Raw genomic sequence first — 20106 nt, 5'->3', positions numbered from 1 at the left:
ATAATTGACACACAATGTTGTGTTCATTTCATATGTACAACATAGTGATGTGATAATTTCATACATTACTCAGTGCTCACCATGATAAGTGTAGTCACCACCTGTCACCATACAGTGTTACCACAGTATTATTGACTATATTCCCTATGTCGTACTTTCCAACTCCATGATTTATTTTTTTATAATTGGAATTTTGTACCTCTTAATCTCTTTTATCTATTTTGCCCATGCCCCCACCCACCTCCCCTCTGGCAACCACCAGTTTGTTCTCTGTATTTAAGAATGAAGGGGGTAGGATGGTAATGGGTAGTAAGGAGGGCACGTATTGCATGGTGCACTGGCTGTTATATGCAAGTAATGAATCATGGAACTTAAAAAAAAAAAAAGAATGAAGGGGGCGGTAAACAGAAGGGGAAATGAACCACGAGAGACTATGGACTCTGGGGAAACAAACTGAGGGCTTCAGAGGGGAGGGGGTGGGGGATTGGGATAGGCTGGTGATGGGTATTAAGGAGGGCACATATTGCCTGGAGCACTGGGTATTATACGCAAATAATGAATCATGGAACACTACTTCAAAAGCTAAGGATGTACTGTATGGTGACTAACAACATAATAAAAAATTATTATTAAAAAAAGTCTATTTGTTTTGGTTTTTAGATTCCATATGTAAGTGAAATCATATGGTATTTGTCTTTCTCTGTCTGACTTATTTTACTTAGCATAATACCCTCTAGGTCCGTCCATGTTGTCACAAATGGCAAGATCTCATTCTTTTTTATGGCTAAGTAATAGTCCATTGTATATGTATATACCACATCTTTATTATTATTATTATTATTATTATTATTATATTCAGTTACCCACTGTATAATAACTACATCATTAGTTTTTGATATAGTGTTCAATTATTCATTAGTTGCATATAACAGCCAGTGCTCATCATAACACATGCCCTCCTTAATACCCATCACCCAGCTACCCCATCCCCCACCCCCCTCCCTTCTGAAACCCTCAGTTTGTTTCCAAGACTCCATAGTCTCTCATGGTTTATCTCCCTCTGTTTGATTTAAGAATAGGTTAAAACAGTTCTGGAATTAACTCCAGCTCTGGCACTGGGGCTAGAATTGGTACTGGAGCTGGCCCTAGCTCTATGACCAGTGCTATAGATGATGCTGGAGCTAGCTCTAGCTCTGAGATTGGCTCTAACTTAAAATTGGTGCTAATTCCCACTAGAGCTGATGACAGAGCTGGTGATACTGGAGCTAGCTCCAGGTCTGGACCCAGCTTGGTCAAAGACCCAGCCCTGGAGCTGACCCTAGAAGTGGAAGGATTCACCAACATGAGTAGCTTTCATTTGCCTTTCCAAAAACAGAAAACATCACATAGCCCAGACCCCACCCCAGGAAGTCTCTTCAGACTGGAGTCTACCAGATGAGTGGCCAGAAGCTATTTTTTTGTTCCTGGCCCAACACCAGCCTCTGGAAGTGTCTCCTACTGTGGCTCAACCCCATTACCTTCCTCAAATGCACACATGCACCAAGCCCCTAGTCCTCCACTGCCTCAGGCTCTGCCCCAGTAGGCTCTGGTTGCTCCAGGTGGGTCAGGAGAAGGTGGGCATGGTGCTCCATGTCCAATCTGGGCAGGTTGAGCTACACATAGGCCACCAACTGTGTTAGGCCAAAAAAAGTGCAGAAGATGACAGAAATCCTCCTAGTACTGGTACAACCAGGTGCCCAGGATAGAGGAGATGGTGCTGGGGTAGGTGGATGTGCAACAGAGTCGAAGTCCTGGCTTTGCCTCCCACACCACTTTCTCACAACACTCCTGCAGGGACTGAGCACCTATGTTGTCCCCTACTGATCCAAAGGTCTGCTCCCCACCCCCACATCCACTCTGGCTGCCCTGACAGTGGCAGGCCTGGTCACTGGGCAGGGGCTGACAAAGAGCCTCCATCAGAGAGAACCCTGGTGAACCATCTGACCACCCCAGCCCTTCTTCAGTAAGGCTGACATACTTCTCAATAGGTCTCCCCTGGCCCCCTCCCCACTGGAACATAAATAACATAGAATAAGGAGGGTGGTGTCTGCTGTGTTCACTGCACTGAACTGAAACACAGTAGGTACTCCATGAATATCTGAAAGGTAATGTCCCCCTGTTCAGGCTTCACAGGGCTTTCATGGTACTTCAGCCTGTAGCTTATGGAACTAGTGGGTCTGTCCCCAGCTGATGCTCTGACCCTCCTGCAGATTCCTTGTCCACCTTCTGTTTTGTAAAGGCCTCTTTTTCCTTAGTTAGCATGGCTACAGGTTTATCAATTTCAATGATTTTGTCAAAGAACTGACTTTGGGTTTCACTGATTTTCTCTGTTGATTTTCTGTTTTCAATTTCACTGATTTCTACTTCAACATTTAATTATTTCTTTTATTCTGTTATTTTATTTTATTTTTTTTTAGCATTTCACAGATTTTTTTATTATATTATCTTAGTCACCATACAGTACATCCCTAGTTTTTGATGTAAGGTTCCATGACTCATTAGTTGCGTATAACACCCAGTGCACCATGCAATACGTGCCCTCCTTAGTACCCATAACCAGCCTATCCCATTCCCCTACCTCCCTCCCCTCTGAAGCCCTCAGTTTGTTTCCCAGAGTCCACAGTCTCTCATGGTTCATTCCCTCTTCTGTTTACCCCCCATTTCTTCTTCCCTTTCTTTTCCTACCGATCCTCCTACTTTTTATGTTCCATAAATGAGTGAAATCATATGATAATTGTCCTTCTCTGCTTGACTTATTTCACTTAGCGTTATCTCCTCCAGTCCCGTCCATGTTACATCAAATGTTGAGAAATCGTTCTTTTTGATGGCTGAATAATATTCCATTGTATATATGGACCACATCTTCTTAATCCAGTCATCTGTTGAAGGGCATCTCAGCTCCTTCCATGATTTAGCTATTGTGGACAATGCTGCTATGAACATTGGGGTGCATGTGGCCCTTCTCTTCACTACGTCTGTATCTTTGGGGTAAATACCCAAAGTGCAATTGCTGAATCATAGGGTAGCTCAATTTTTAACTTTTTAAGCGACCTCCACACTGTTTTCCAGAGTGGCTGTACCAACTTGCATTCCCACCAACAATGTAAGAGGGATCCCCTTTTTCCACATCCTCTCCAACAATTATTGTTTCCTGCCTTGTCAATTTTTGCCATTCTAACTGATGTAAGGTGGTATCTCAGTGTGGTTTTGATTTGAATTTCCCTGATGGCTAATGATTTCGAACATTTTTTCACGTGTCTGTTAGCCATTTGTATGTCTTCATTAGAAAAGTGTCTGATCATATCTCCTGCCCATTTTATGATTTGATTATTTGTTTCTTGTGTATTGAGTTTGAGAAGTTCTTTGTAGATCTTGGATACCAGTCTTTTATTTGTAGTGTCATTTGCAAATATATTCTCCCATTCTGTGGGCTGCCTCTTAGTTTTTTTGACTGTTTCCTTGGCTGTGCAGAAGCCTTTTATCTTGATGAAGTCCCACAAGTTCATTTTTTCTTTTGTTTTTCTTGCCTTTGGAGATGTGTTATGAAAAAAGGTGCTGTATGGGGCTCCTGGATGGCTCAGTCGTTAAGCGTCTGCCTTCGCCTCAGGGCGTGATCCCATGTTCTGGGATTGAGCCCCACATCAGGCTCCTCTGCTGGGAGCCTGCTTCTTCCTCTCCCACTCCCCTTGCTTGTGTTCCCTCTCTCACTGGCTGTCTCTATCTCTGTCAAATAAATAAATAAAATCTTAAAAAAAAAAAAGAAAAGAAAAAAGGTGCTGTGGCCGATGTCATAGAGGTTGCTGCCTATGTTCTCCTCTAGGATTTTGATGGATTCCTGTCTCACATCGAGGTCTTTCATCCATTTGGAGTTTATCTTTGGGTATGGTGTGAGAGAGTGGTCAAGTTTCATTCTTTTGCATGTAGCTGTCCAATTTTCCCAGCACCATTTATTGAAGAGACTGTCATTTTTCCACCGGATGTTTTTTCCTGTTTTGTCAAAGATTAGTTGCCCAAAGAGCCGAGGGTCCATTTCTGGGTTCTCTATTCTGTTTCATTGGTCTATGTGTCTGTTTCTGTGCCAGTACCATGCTGTCTTTGTGATCACAGCTTTGTAGTACAGCTTGAAATCTGGCAACGTGATTCCCCCAGCTTTGTTTTTCCTTTTCAACAATTCCTTGGTGATTCGGGGCCTTTTCTGGTTCCACACAAATTTAAGGGCTGTTTGTTCCAGTTCTTTGAAAAATGTCATTGGTTTCTTGATCGGGATGGCATTGAAAGTGTAGATTGCTCTGAGTAGCATAGACATTTTAACTATGTTACTTCTTCTGATCCATGAGCATGGAATATTTTTCCATCTCTTTGTGTCTTCTTTAATGTCTTTCAAGAGTGATTTGTAGTTTCTACAATATAGATCCTTTACCTCTCTGGTTAAGTTAATTCTGAGATAACATATGATTTTTCATGCTATTGTAAATGGAATGGATTTCCTAATTTCTCTTTCTTCAGTCTCATTGTTCGTGTATAGAAATGCAACTGATTTCTGAGCATTGATTTTGTATCCCGCCACATTACTGAATGGCTCTATAACTTCTAGTAGTTTGGGGGTGGATTCTTTTGTGTTTTTCATACAGAGTATCATGTCATCTGCGAAGAGAGACAGTTTGACTTCTTCTTTGCTGATTTGGGTACCTTTTATCCCTTTTTGTTGTCTGATTGCTGTTGCAAGGACTTCTAGTACTATGTTGAATAATAATGGCGAGAGTGGACATCCTTGTCATGTTCCTGGTCTTAAGGGAAAGGCTTCCAGCTTTTCCCCATTGAGAATGATATTTGCTGTAGGCTTTTCATAGATGGTTTTTATGAGATTGAGGAATGTACCCTCTCTCCCTACACTCTGAAGGGTTTTAATCAGGAAAGGATGCTGTATTTTGTCAAATGCTTTTTCTGCATCTATTGAGAGGGTCATATGGTTCTTGACTCTTTTCTTGTTGATATGATGTATCACACTGATAGATTTGTGAATGTTGAACCACCCTTGCATCCCAGGGATGAATCCCACTTGGTCATGATGGATAATCCTTTTAATGTACTGTAGATTCTATTAGCCAGGATCTTGTTGAGGATTTTGGCAGACATATTCATTAGGGAAATCGGTCTGTAATTCTCCTTTTTGATGGGGTCTTTGCCTGTTTTGGGGATCAAGGTAATATTGGCCTCATAGAATGAGTTTGGTAGCTTTCCTTCTGTTTCTATTTTTTGAAATAGCTTTAGGAAAATAGGTATTATTTCTTCTTTGAATGTTTGGTAGAATTCCCCAGGAAAACTGTCCGGTCCTGGAGTTTTGTATTTGGAAAGCTGTTTATCACTCTTTCAATCTCTTCATAATTAATTGGCCTGTTTAAAAAATCAATTTCTTCCTGTTTCAGTCTTGGTAGTTTATAGGTTTCCAGGAAAGCCTCCATCTCTTCCAGATTGCTTAATTTATTGGCATAAAGCTGTTGATAAAAGTTTCTAATAATCTTTCTAATTTCATTGGTGTTGGTTGTGACTGCTCCTTTTTCATTCATAATTTTATTAATTTGGGTCCTTTCTCTATTCTTTTGATTAAGTCTGGCCAGTTGTTTATCGATCTTATTTACTCTTTCAAAGAACCAGCTTCTAGTTCTGTTGATCTGCTCTATTGTGCTCCTGGTTTCTAATTCATTGATCTCTGCTCTAATCTTGATCAACTGCTTTCTCATGCGTAGATTAAGCCTGTTCCTCTGTTGCTGTTCCAGCTTCTTGAGGTGAGAATATAAAACTGCATTTTAGATTTTCCTATTCTTTTGAATGAGGCTTGGATGGCTATGTATTTTCCCCTTTGACTGCCTTTGCAGTGTCCCATAGGTTTTGGACCATTGTGCTTTCATTCTCGTTGGTCTCCATAAATTGTTAAAATTGATTTTTGATTTCCTGGTTTATCGAATCATTCTTGAGCAGGATGGTTCTTAGTTTCCAAGTTTTTGAGTTTCTTCCAAATTTTTCCTTGTGACCGAGTTCCAATTTCAAAGCATTGTGGTCTGAGAATACGCAGGGGATAATTTCAATCTTTTGGTATAGGTCGAGACATGTTTTGTGACCCAGCATATGGTCTATTCTGGAGAACGTTCCATGTGCATTCCAAAAAGAACGAGTATTCTTTTGTTCTGGGGTGTAGTGTTCTATTTATATCTATGAGGTCCATCTGGTCTAGTATGGCATTCAAAGCTCTTGTTTCTTTGTTGATTTTCTGCTTAGGTGATCTGTCTATTGCTGATAGTGGAGTGTTGAGGTCCCCTACTATTAACATATTTTTTTTCAAAGATTTTATTTATTTATTCGACAAAGAGAGAGACAGCCAGCGAGTGAGGGAACACAAGCAGGGGGAGTGGGAGAGGAAGAAGCAGGCTCCCAGTGGAGGAGCCTGATGTGGGGCTTGATCCCATAACACCGGGATTATGCCCTGAGCCGAAGGCAGACGCTCAACCGCTGTGCCACCCAGGCACCCCATATTAACATATTTTTATCTATATGTCTCTTTGTTCTGGTTAAGAGTTGGCTTGTGTATCTTGGTGCTCCCCTGTTTGGGACATAGATATTTATAATTGTCATATCCATTTGTTGGATACATCCTTTAAGAATAATATAGTGCTGAGTAATATTCCATTGTATATATGGACCACAACTTATTACTCAGCTATCAGAAAAAATGAGTTCTCAACATTTGCTGCAACATGGATGGCACTGGAGGAGATAATGCTAAGTGAAATTAGTCAAGCAGAGAAAGACTATTATCATATGATTTCTCTCATCTATGGAACACAAGAACTAGGAAGATCAGTAGGGGAAGAAAGGGATAAAGAAAGGGGGTTAATCAGAAGGGGGAATGAAGCATGAGAGACTATGGACTCTGAGAAATAAACTGAGGGCTTCAGAGGGGAGAGGGGTGGGGGAATGGGATAGACTGGTGATGGGTAGTAAGGAGGGCACATACTGCATGGTGCACTGGGTGTTATACGCAACTAATGAATCATCGAACTTTACATCAGAAACCAGGGATGTACTGTATGGTGACTAACATAATATAATAAAAAAACATTAAAATAAAAAAAAAGAATAATATAGTGCCTTTCTGTATCTCTAACTACAGTCTTTAGCTTAAAATCCAATCTGTCTGATACGAGAATTGCTACCCCAGCTTTCTTTTGAGGTCCATTGGCATGAAAGATGGTTTTCCATCCCTTCACTTTCAGTCTGGATGTATCTTTAGGTTCAAAATGAGTCTCTTGTAGACAGCAAATGGATGAGTCATTCCTTTTTATCCAATCTGCAACCCTGTGGTGTTTTATGGGAGCATTTAGGCCATTCACATTGAGAGTGATTATTGAGAGAGACGATTTTAATGATGTCATGTTGCCTGTAAAGTCTTTGTTTCTATAGATTGTAACTTTCTGTTCTGTATCACTCTTGGGGCCTTTTTACTTTTATAGAACCCCCCTTAATATCTGGTTTCGTGGTTACGGCTGGTTTCATGGTTACGAAATTGGTCAGTGACTGGTGATTCTGGAAGGTCCTTATCTCTCCATCAATTCTGAATGACAGCCTTGCTGGATAAAGGATCCTTGGCTGCATGTTTTTCTCTGAAAGAGCATTAAAAATGCCCCTCCGAACCCTTTCTCTCATTCCAGGTCTGTGTAGACAGGTCTGATATAATCCTAATATTTTTGCCTTTGTATGTGAGAAATTTCCTTGCTCTGGCCGCTTTCAATACTGTATCCTTGGATCTAATATTTGCGAATTGCACTATGATGTGACGTGGCGTAGGTTTGTTGTGTTTGATTTGGGAGGGGTCCTCTCTGCCTCTTGGACATGAATGCTTGTTTCCTTTGCTAGATTAGGGAAGTTTTCAGCTACAATTTGCTCAAGTATCTCTTCTAAACCTCTTTCTTTCTGCACCCCCTCGGGGATGCCAATGATTCTGACATTGGAGCGTTTCATTGAGTCAGTAATCTCCCATAACCTACATTCTTGTGATTGGATTTTTTTGAGCCAATTTTCTGTTTTAGTTTTCTATTCTACCATCCCATCCTCCAATTCACTAATTCGTTCTTCTGCCTCATTTACCCTTGCTGTCAGAGCATCTAGTTTTGACTGCATTTGATTCATAGCATTTTTAATTTCTGCCAGATTCACTCTCATTTCCACCCTTAGAGATTCTATGTTCTCGTTAATATTTTTGTTAATATTTTTTCCAGTCTGTACAACATCTTGACCATTGTTACTCTGAACTCCATTTCTGACAATTTGGTTATATCCATATCCATCAGTTCTGTGGCAGAGGCCAGAGACTCATTATCTCCTCTTTGCTGGGGTGGGGGGAGTTTCTCCTTCTTGTCATTCTGATGAGTAGAGGTTGCGGGGTTGCCCAGAGCTCAAATTATTGACCAGGGCTCAGGCAGTGTGCACTTGTTTTATAGGGATCTTAGGGTTGTGGGCTTCTTGATTTTTCAGCCTGCCTTCTGGGGGTGGGGCCTGCCACACTGATATTCAGGCAACCCTGTTTGGGTAGAGTCTCCCTGTCCCCTGCGAGGAGGGATGGGGATTGGCACAATGTGAGCTGGTATTTTAAGTTTGTATTGTCTTTCTTCCTCTAGTTGCCTAAGGGGGAAGCTTAGATGATCAATTTTAGATTGTTCTCATTTTCTTTCTTTTTATAATAATTTTTTATTATGTTATGTTAGTCACCATACAGTACATCCCTAGTTTTTGATGTAATGTTCCATGATTCATTACTTGCATATAACACCCAGTGCACCATGCAATACGTGCCCTCCTTATACCCATCACCAGCCTATCCCATTCTGAGAAGTTTCCCCATGGCCCCTTTCATATCTCTGTTCCTCAGGCTATAGATGAAGGGGTTCAGCATGGGGGTGACCACTGTGTACATCACTGAAGCAATTATGTCTTTGTCATTGGAGTTCCTTGATGATGGGAAAAAGTACAGAACCATAATTGTTCCATAGAATAGAAATACCACAGAGAGGTGGGAGCCACAGGTGGACAAGGCTTTATATATCCCCTTGATTGAGGGAAACCTCAGGATGGTGGTCCCAATGCGGCCATAAGACACTAGAACACCAATAAATGACAGGATAATGACCAATCCCCCAACAGTGAAGATAAAAATCTCATTGAGGGAGGTATCTGAGCAGGAGAGTTTAAGCAGGGCAGCAAGGTCACAGAAGAAGTGGGGGATGGTGTGGTCAGCACAGAAGGACAGTTTAGCCAGGAGGATGGTGTGGGACAGGGCACTTGCACAGGAGAGGAACCAGGATCCAGCCAACAGAAATATACACAGCTCCTCCCTCATGATGGTGGTATACTGTAAAGGGTGACAAATAGCCACGTACCTGTCATATGCCATCACTGCAAGAAGAAGGTTATCAGTGCAGCCAAAAAATATGAAAAAATACGTCTGTGTTACACACCCTGCATAGGGGATGGATTTGTCCTGAGTATGCATGTTTATCAGCATCTTAGGGACGGTGACAGATGAGAAAGAGACATCGGTGAAGGCCAAGTGGCTAAGGAAGAAGTACATGGGGGTGTGGAGGCGAGAGTCCAGCTTGATGAGCAGGATGATGAGCAGGTTTCCCAGCACCGTGGTCAGGTACATGCCCAGGAACAGGGCGAAGAACACACCCTGCTTCTCTGGCCAGATGGGGAGCCCCAGGAGGAGGAACTCGGACATGCCGCTCTGGTTCTCCCTCCTCATGCTGCTTTTCTCTCTGATTAGATTGAAGGAATATTGGGAATGTTCCAGATGAAAAATAGGAAGAGTGACAATCACAGTAGGGTTATTTACTTTCTACTAAGAAATTCCTCAGGATATTTCCCACCTGCCATGGGCTGAATCCTCACCCTCCCCGTCAGAGCTCCAATGACCCAGAAAAGCCCCTGTAATGTAACAGAGGAAATTTATTTATTTACTTAATAATTTAAATAACTTTATTTACTTTATTTACTTAATTTATTTACTTAATAACTTAATAAAGAATAACCATATTCTTTCCTGGAGAAACAAGAAAGAAGGCCTTCCTTCAGGGAGCTCACATTCTAAGTAAGGAGTAGCCTATTCAAGCACTGGTTCAGAGCAGTGTATGACTAGACTTCTGGTGGGTTCTGACCCCACTCTTTTCTAGCTAGTCTCCATAGCTGACTCTCTCTTAGCCCTGCTGTGCACCTCTGCAGGGTAAGCAGAGCAATGCCTGCCCTTACAGTTTGAGGAATTAAGTGATTCAGTGAGAGTTAGGATATTAGAACAGAGTTCTTCCTACAGTAAGGACAGAGATTGTCATCTAATGTCTTCATGCCAGTGTAAGTGTCCAGATAAATCCTGGGTTAATCTTTAGAAACTCAATATACCAGAAACGTGAGGTCAGCCTTAGCAAGGAGCAGGTAGCTGCTCTAACTGTATGGGCTCTCACGTTCTCAGGCAAAGCACAGAGACCCACACCCCAGAGCCTGGGGTTAATTTCTTGATGGAACTTAGCTTGGCATATTTTATTTGATTTGGAAAAAATAAATTATACTTCACTCATCTCTAGTTTTATCCATTTCTCTGCTTTTATCTTTAGTGAATCAAACTGGCTCAGATCTAAGTATGTGCTGAAGCACCTGAGCATTTGCCCTAGGACCTGAAAACTGGTAGATGCTGTAAGATTGGTGATGCCTATTAGAATTAATATTTACCTGATTGACATGACCTATATTCCTATAGTGATCTTAATATAATTGAGATTTTTTGAGTAGGTATTCTAATAGTTTCACTCAAAATGAAGGGATTTTTGTGCATATATGTTGCATATAAATGTGTATACCACATCTAGTGTGTGTGTGTGCTGAAGCCATGAGACGTTGAGAAACCAGCCATGGTCACACAGCCAGTAACTGCTGGAGCCACCATTCTTTTTTTTTTTTAATAAATTTTTTACTCTTTTTTTTTAATAATATTTATTTTGTTGTATTAGTCACCATACAGTACATCCCTAGTTTTTGATGTAAAGTTCCATGATTCATTACTTGCGTATAACACCCAGTGCACCATGCAATATGTGCCCTCCTTAATACCCATCATTGGCCTATCCCATTCCCCCACCCCCCTCCCCTCTGAAGCCCTCAGTTTGTTTCCCAGAGTCCACAGTCTCTCATGGTTCATTCCCTCTTCTGTTTACCCCCCCTTCTTCTTCCCTTTCTTCTCCTACCAATCTTCCTACTTCTTATGTTCCATAAATGAATGAAACCACCATTCTTTACTCATTTCTTCAATTCTCTGCCCCTATTGAACAGACTCTTCGTCCCCTTCTGTAATTCAGCAGAAGAGCCAGTCCTTTGAGACCTGTTTCAGTGTTTGAAAGAGGATTTCTGCCCTCAGTATCACCTCAACCACCAGCTCAGATGTCTGCCATCACTCATTCCTGCAGCCTACAGTTTGCAAATGACCTTCACATACTTCCAGTTATATGCAATCAATATCTATTGTATCTAAAAAGGAGAGAACACAGTGACTTTGTCTTTTCATTCTCCTAATATGAGAAGTGAAGTCACTTAAGCCGTGTATGTGGTGGGGGAACTTGAGCTCAGATCAAGTCTTCAGATGCTCTTGTCACTAGAGGCACACCCTTCCCATTGCTGTGCGGGGAGAGCGGCTAACAGAGTTCAGATACCCACACATCTGGAGGAGGAAATTGCCATTCACACACAGGGCAGCATATCCAGTAGTTGATTCGTATTCTAGACCGGGGGGATTCTCAGGGACACTAGGACATTGGGAGGATGGAGGTGACCACCTCACTCCCCTACTAAGGCCTGGCTGTTCATTGACAGTTGCTGAGTGGGACTTCAGTCAAGACCTCTGGCTTCTCTGGGGTGGGCTGCAGGAGGGAACCAGAAAACCCGATGTGGACGTGGTGCTGTGGCATCGGGGGCAAACCAGCAGGAAGGGAACCTTCACCTTGAGTATAAATGGCACTGTAACCTATACCCAACAGTGAAGTTATAACCTAAGGTTTGAGACAGAATCCTTACACATGTGTGCTGTTACCACTGACACAACATACCCTCCCATGTTAGAGTTACCTGAATGGAGGAGAATCGGTCAAGTCAGCCTCCCCTAGGGGAATAATTACACAGCAGGCTACTGTTTACTGGGTGCTTACTATGTGCCTGAAACAGATAAAACTATTATAAACAATATCTTACAAATGTTATTATTGTCCTCTTTCACATTTAAGACTGCTGGCTTCAGATCAAATGTAAGGCTCCAAAATTATCGCATGGCAACCACCAGCTCCGAAAGACACCAGAACTTGAACACGTAACCAGACTACCCTGCTTCCAAAGTGTAAAGATGGACAATGCTAAAGGCCAGAGTGAGAAATATTTAGGGCTCTGGGTACATTATCAGAACACTCAGCTCACATAGTCTGGTAGCCCCAGTGGGGCTTAAGGATGATTGAACTTGAAAGTGACTCACTGGGTTCTGGTCTGAGTCAGGAGGAACATCAGAAAGTGAGACTGTTCATTCAAAGGTGTGCACATGCGTGTGCACACACACAAATACTGCTTTGTTGCTTTGTTAGAGTTGTAAACCCTCACTTTCCCCCCATCCTTTCTGGGTGAATTTAGTAGAGGTGTGAGTTTATTAAACATAATACCAACACCTCTACACCTATAGTCAATCTCTCTCTCTCACATACACACACATACACACTCCAACACATGTATTATTGGATGATTTTCTCTTCTCTCTTACATGCCCTAGATGTAGATTGTCAGGGTGCAAATCTATGTCACACAAAGTTCATAAATAAACACACTGCCATATGTACAAAACACAATGCACAGAATCGTACAAAGCACTGACAAACAACATATAACAGAAATTCAGACATGCAGGTACTCTCAGACAGTCATAGATATTCAAATCACAACACACAGAATCACATAAAAAATACACAGACAACATAGATGTAACCTCTAAAGCACACACATTGCTCAAAGATTTCTACCTGATTGATGCACATCCCAGGTAGAAATTCTCTGTGCATGTCAGTGACACACAGGTATAGAAATACACAGAACACATGCACCTAATCTCATATTCACACACACACACACACACACACACACACACACACACACACACACACACACACATACTTACAGGGGCAGAATCCTGGCCCCTTCTGTCCTATGCTAGTCCTCAGTTAACTCAGATACCTTCTGTTCTTGGCTGTTACCATAGTCCTTGCTTTCTATCCAGGAGATCCAGGAGCCAGAGGTCAAGATGCTGCCTCCCAGGCCTGAGGACCTTCACAGACTTGCATGTCTATTTACCAGCAACAGAACAATGGGCAGAAGGTTATTATTTTACAGCAGAAAGAAAACACAGGGGGAAGACACCCATTATCTTCAATAGAGAAACAGTCATCGTGAGCTAATTGAAAAAATTCCTGCTGGCCTCCTGGGGAGAAGACTGTGCAAGGACCAGAGGGGCTGAGCCCCTGGAGCACTGGGGACAATGTCTCGAATGTCAGTGACACTCTGGGCTTCCTTCTGTCTGATCTGGTGGTTCTCTTTGGCAGGAGGGGCCAAAGTCATTCTTAAGTATACACAGAGATAGAGGAAGACTGTCAGGGACAGACTTCCTCTATCAGAGAGCAAGGCTCCCATGCCAGCCTCCTGTGAAGCTCACAGATCCCCCACTACCTGGAGAAGCTCTGTAGGGCAGGAGCTGTGCCTTGCTCAGAAGGTAGAATGGAAGGATGGACCTCATGGTGTCTTGACAAAGAGACTCCTAGAAAAGAGTTTGGACACTGCCACTTACTATGAGCTCCTGAAAAGTTTAATTCAGTCTGTAAGTGTAAAGTGGGGATAGTGGGATTGGGATAGTACCTTCCTCATGAAGTTGTTATGAGGATGAAATGAGGCAATGTTCTTAGAGTTCTTATCAGTTCTTACTGATATGTTCAATATATGCTAGGGTTTATCACCAATAATTTTTTAAATTTCAGAGCACTGAGCATCAGAAGATTATTAAATGAATTCATTCATTCATTCATTCATTCATCCTTTTCGATAAATATTTATTAAAGACTTCATTAAGGTTACAATCTAGGCTATGGAGCACAGCAATAAATAAAGTAGAAATACATCATCTGGCAGAACTTACATTTTAAGGAGAGGAAGCAAACAAAAACCAAAACAAATCAGTGCACAACAAAATAAAACACAAAAATCAAAACAATAAAATCCACGACATGGTAATTAGGGGAAAATGTCATGGAATACAACAAAGCAAGGAAGGGGTAGGAGCAGTTCAGATTGATTGATTGATTGATGTTTATTTATTTATTTATTTATTTTAGTAATCTCTATACCCAATGTGGGGCTCGAACTCACAACCCCAAGATCAAGAGTCACCTCTTCTTCTGACTGAACCAGCCAGGTGCACTAGTTCAGATTTAAATAGCGTGTCAAAGTAGGAGTCCAGGGAAGGTAAAATATGATTTTAATAATAGTTGATTAGAATGGGAATGTTTCCATTAACATTCCATTATGTGAGGAGGAAACCTCACACTCCAGCAAAGAATTTACTAAATCTACAGAAAATTGACAAATAATAGAAAATCCACATTTTGCCCTATTATTCTCAATGTCAATCCACAGTTAAAAAGTTGCCAGCACCGTAATTGCTAAAATGGCTGCCTCAGATATTCTCCATCTCTCAAAATGCGTGATTTTCTAGGTCCTGCTCAAGACTCTCTCAGTCCAGAAGCTTCCTAAAATCATCAATCTTTAAACACATACGTCTGCCCCCAGATATGATGAGGCTCATTTACTCTACCCCCAGAGGCTGACTTTTCTCTTTGCCCAACTGTCTAGCACAGGTCTGGACACGTAGAAGGGACTCGATAATCACTGAAGTCAGTAGATTAGCTCCCTTCCTACAGACAAGAGGGGAAAAACATTAAGCCAAAATTCAACGTGGCAACACCAAATGCTGGCAAGATTGTGGAGCAACAGGAAGTTTCATTCGTGGCTGTTGGGAGTGCAGCCACAAAGGATGGTCCTCTGCATAGTATTCCAAAGAGGAATGTCTGACAGTGCCATTTGGTGAACTAAAAACTGAGAAGGTGAGGTGATTGTCACTTGAAGAAAAAGATGTCCCTCCTAAAAAGTCTCCCCAGAGCCTCTTTCATGTCCCTGTTCCTCAGGCTGTAGATGAAGGGGTTCAGCATGGGGGTGACCACTGGGGCACCTGGGTGGCTCAGCCGTTAAGCGTCTGTCTTCGGCTCAGGTCATGATCCCAGGGTCCTGGGATCGAGCCCTGCATCGGGCTCCCTGCTCAGTGGAAAGCATGCTTCTCCCTCTCACATTCCCCTTGCTTATGTTCCCTCTCTTGCTGTCTCCCTCTGTCAAATAAATAAATAAAATCTTAAAAAAAAAAAAAAAAAGCATGGGGGTGACCACTGTGTACATCACTGAAGCAATTATGTCTTTGTCATTGGAGTTGTTTGATGATGGGGAAATGTACAAAACCATAATTGTCCCATAGAACAGAAATACCACAAAGAGGTGGGAACCACAGGTGGACAAGTCTTTACAGATCCCCTTAGTAGAGGAAACCCTCAGGATGGAGACCCCAATGAGGACATGAAAGATCAGGATGTCTGTCAGTGGTATGATGATTCCCAGTGCCCTCACAGTGAAGATGACCAGCTCATTGATGGAAGTGTCAGAACAGGACAATTTGAGCAGAGCAGCAAGATCACAAAAGAAATGAGGGATAGTGTTGTCAGCACAGAAGGACATGGGGCCGGGCCAGGCTGGGGGTGTGGGACATTGCACTGCTACACGAGAATAACCAGGGCACAGCCACTAGTGAGATACACAGGTTTTCTTGCATGATGGTAGTGTAGTATAGAGGATGGCAGATGGCCACATAACTGTCATACACCATCACTCCAAGAAGGAGATTATCAATACAGACAAAAATACGGAAAAATACATCTGTGTTACACACCCTGCATAGGGGATGGATTGATCCCAAGTATGCATGTTTATCAGCATCTTGGGGACTGTGACAGATGAAAAGGAGATATCCGTGAGGGCCAAGTGGCTGAGGAAGAAGTACATGGGGGTGTGGAGGTGAGAGTCCAGCCTGATCAGCAGGACGATGAGCAGGTTCCCCAGCATCGTGGTCAGGTACATGCCCAGGAACAGGGCAAAAAACATGCCCTGCTGCTCTGGCTGGTTGGGGAGCCCCAGGAGGAGGCACTCAGGCACACTGCTCTGGTTTTCCAGCCTCATGCTCCTCTTCTGTCTACTGGGGCTGAAGGGATAAGGAAATGTCAGAGACTTTGGGAGTTGATAATAGCCACCACAATGAGGTTTCTTATTTTCTTTTTTTTTTTAATAATAATATTTTTTTATTATATTATGTTAGGCACCATACAGTACATCCCTGGTTTTTGATGTAAAGTTCCATGATTCATTAGTTGCGTATAACACCCAGTGCACCATGCAATACGTGCCCTCCTTACTACCCATCACCAGCCTATCCCATTCCCCCACCCCCTCCCCTCTAAAGTCCTCAGTTTGTTTCTCAGAGTCCATAGTCTCTCATGCTTCATTCCCCCTTCTGATTACCCCCCCTTTCTTTATCCCTTTCTTCTCCTACCGATCTTCCTACTTCTTATGTTCCATAAATGAGTGAAAACATATGATAATTGTCTTTCCCTGCTTGACTTATTTCACTTAGCATTATCCTTATTTTCTCCTAAAAAAAAAATTCAAAAAACTGTCTGAATTTCTATCATCCCCTAGTGTTGCCAAAGTACAAGACCAACCCTCAATGCCCAACATGATTCCTTTTAGTGGAAACCAAATCAAAATCTTTTTTTTAGAAGGAGGGGGGAGGAGAGGGTCAGAGAGAGGGAAGGAGATAGAGAGAATCTCAAGCAGGCTCCACATCCAGCATGGAACCTGACACAGGGTTCCATCCCACAACCCTGAGATCATAACCTGAGCTGAAATCAAGAGTCAGACACTTAACTGACTGAGCCACCTAAGCACCCCAAGAGCAAAATCATTCTTACTTGTTTTTAACCAACCATGTTCCTGGCATTATGCTACTAATTGGAGATATAAGAATAAATAGGACACACGGGCCATCTCCCCCCAGGATGCTGACCCTTGAAAGAACACCTGACAGAGGACAGACTGAAGGTATGGGTCTACAGCCAGATTGTTTGTGTTGAGATTCCGGCTCCACCACTTGCTAGCGGTATGACTTGTGGAGCTAAATCTCTCTTGGCCTAATGTTATGCTTCTATAATGTAAAGATACCAATATCACACATTTGTAGACGTTAATAAGAGATCTCTAATTCAATACACGTTAGTATCCAAGTACAGTCCTACATAAAATAAACACACAAAGTTTTAGCGATTATTTTTATGACAGGACAAATAAAACCAGAATCAAATTTAAGGATTTCATGAAACAACATTATGAGATGATCAGCACGAAAGACCAAGTAGCTGATCTAAAACTTGTGTTAACCAGAGTGTTTCCCAGAGTCCATAGTCTCTCATGGTTCATTCCCCCTTCTCTTTACCCTCCCTTCCTGGGAAACAAACTGAGGGCTTCAGAGGGGAGGGGGTGGGGGATTGGGATAGGCTGGTGATGGGTATTAAGGAGGGCATGCATTGCATGGTGCACTGGGTGTTACACGCAAGTAATGAATCATGGAACATTACATCAAAAACTAGGGATGTACTGTATGGTGACTAATATAACATAATAAAAAATTATTATAAAAAAACCAACAAAACAAAAACCTTGTGTTAACCTGTCTGAGTGCTCACACTCTCAGAGGAGTTCCTGAGTTCATTTCCTATCACTGGGGTAAATTCCCTGCTGGAACCTGACTTAGTACATGTTCATCTTTTTTTGCCAAGAAATAAATCTTACTTCAGTTCTCCTCTCTCTCCATCTGTGTCTGGTGCTTGAAGCTGGCTCAGGTCTCGGTATTCATGGACAGGAAGATACCTGAGAGTGGGACCTGGGATCTGGAATGTGGGAAATACTGAAGAACTGGAGGTGTCTGTTAGAATTCACAGTTACCTGATTTACCGTCACTGCTTCCTAGTATCTTCCTAGATCTTCACACTGAGAATAATTGACATTTAATGAACACTGTGTCAGACAAATATTTTTATTATTATATTATGTTAGTCACCATACAGCACATCATTAGCTTTTGTTGTAGATTCCATGATTCATTGTTTGCATATAATACCCAGTGCTCCATGCAATACATGCCCTCCTTAATACCCATCACCAGGCTAGCCCATCGCCCCCCCCCCCCCCCCGCCAAAACCTCAGTTTGTTTCCTGGAGCCCATAGTCTCTCATGGTTCGTCTCCCCCTCTGTTTTCCCTCCCTTCATTTTCCCCTTCCTTCTCCTAATCATCTCCCTGCTATTCCTTATGTTCCACAAATAAGTGAAAACATGTTATAATTGTCTTTCTCTGCTTGACTTATTTCACTTAGCATAATCTCCTCCAGTTCCATCCATGTGGATGCAAATGTTGGGTAATCATCCTTTTTGATGGCTGAGTAATATTGCATTGTATATATGGACCACATCTTTATCCATTCATCTGTTGAAGGGCACCTCGGCTCCTTCCACAGTTTGGCTATTGTGGACATTGCTGCTATGAACATTGGGATGCATATGGTCATTCTTTTCACTACATCTGTTATCTTTGGGGTAAATACCCAGTAGTGCAATTGCTGGGTTATAGGGTAGCTCTATTTTTAACTTTTTGAGAAACCTCCACACTATTTTCCAAAGTGGCTGCACCAACTTGCATTCCCACCAACAGTGTAGGAGGGTTCCCCTTTCTCCACATCCTCTCCAACATTTGTTGTTTCTTGCCTTGTCAATTTTTGCCATTCTAACTGGTGTAAGGTGGTATCTCAATGTGGTTTTTTTTAATAATATTTTTTATTATATTATGTTAGTCACCATACAGTACATCCCTGGTTTTTGATGTAAAGTTCCATGATTCATTAGTTGCGATTTGAATTTCCCTGATGGCTAATAATGTTGAACATTTTTTCATGTGTCTGTTAGCCATTCATATGTCTTCATTGGAAAAGTGTCTGTTCATATCTTCTGCCCATTTTTTGATTTGATTATTTGTTTTTTGGGTGTTGAGTTTGAGAAGTTCTTTATAGCTCTTGGATACCAGCCCTTTATCTGAAGTGTCATTTGCAAATATCTTCTCCCATTCTGTGGTCTTTTCCTTTTTTAACTTGCATGCGCAGAGCTTGGAAAATTGCCTAGCTTATAGTAGTCAAATGGTAAATATTTTTGTGTGCATGAGTTATGAATTCATGTATTTATCTTTTCCTTCTTAGAAATAGAAGCTCTCAGTTTGGGAACAAGACAACACTCATTTTCCCAAATTAAAATTAATCAGGCAGATAAAGGATATTCTCACTACAAAAATCCAATTTAAAGTGGAAAATTGCAATCTTCCTAGAATGGAGAACTTAGGTGACTTGATGGACTCCTCTGTGCTCCCCTATTAATTTCTTGTCATAGGCAAAATCAAATTTAAGTTTAAGTTTTAGAAAACTATCAAAAACACTTTATTTTCTAGCTACTGCATTAAGAACGTAGGCATTCTGGACTTTCTAAAACTAAACATTAGATACTTTACTGAATATTTGTAGCTTTGGGAAATAATAGATAAACAGGAAATAGAGAGCTAATTTATATCTCATTTACTTCAATAGATAGAAACTGTGAGTTATAATTAAAAGCTAGATGTGACCAAATTGAAATGGGTCAGGTCCTATAACATAACTGCCCATTTAAAGGGCAGGATACATGGGTAATCAACACACAATTTTTCAAGAAGGCATCTCTGACAAGGTCAGTAGGTGAAATAACACAATTAGGTGATTC

The 20106-nt window shown here is 41.7% G+C and overlaps 1 protein-coding gene and 1 pseudogene across 1 annotated transcript; both read right to left on the bottom strand.

Annotated features, from left to right (window-relative positions):
- Nucleotides 1-1334: 1334 nt before the first annotated feature.
- On the bottom strand, nt 1335-9835 carry LOC123001870 (olfactory receptor 1J4-like). Its single transcript, XM_044389515.2, has 2 exons — nt 8925-9835; nt 1335-1395 (listed from the first exon to the last, which is right to left on the bottom strand). The coding sequence occupies exons 1-2, from the start codon at nt 9833-9835 to the stop codon at nt 1335-1337; spliced, it is 972 nt and encodes a 323-aa protein (XP_044245450.1).
- Nucleotides 9836-15269: 5434 nt separating this feature from the next.
- Nucleotides 15270-16434, bottom strand: LOC113266267 (olfactory receptor 1J4-like; annotated as a pseudogene).
- Nucleotides 16435-20106: the final 3672 nt, after the last annotated feature.

The sequence above is a fragment of the Ursus arctos genome, unplaced genomic scaffold (genome assembly GCF_023065955.2).
Source record: "Ursus arctos isolate Adak ecotype North America unplaced genomic scaffold, UrsArc2.0 scaffold_18, whole genome shotgun sequence".
In the NCBI taxonomy this organism is placed as follows: domain Eukaryota; kingdom Metazoa; phylum Chordata; class Mammalia; order Carnivora; family Ursidae; genus Ursus; species Ursus arctos.
This window is presented reverse-complemented; position numbering and strand designations above follow the sequence as displayed.

Coding starts and splice junctions, on each gene's coding strand:
- LOC123001870 (XM_044389515.2), bottom strand. CDS start 9,835: ATGAGGAGGGAGAACCAGAGCGGCATGTCCGAGTTCCTCCTCCTGGGG. Junction 1,396..8,924: donor AAAGGGGCCATGGGGAAACT/TCTCAGAATGGG, acceptor CCTGGGGTGGGG/TCTGGGCTATGTGATGTTTT.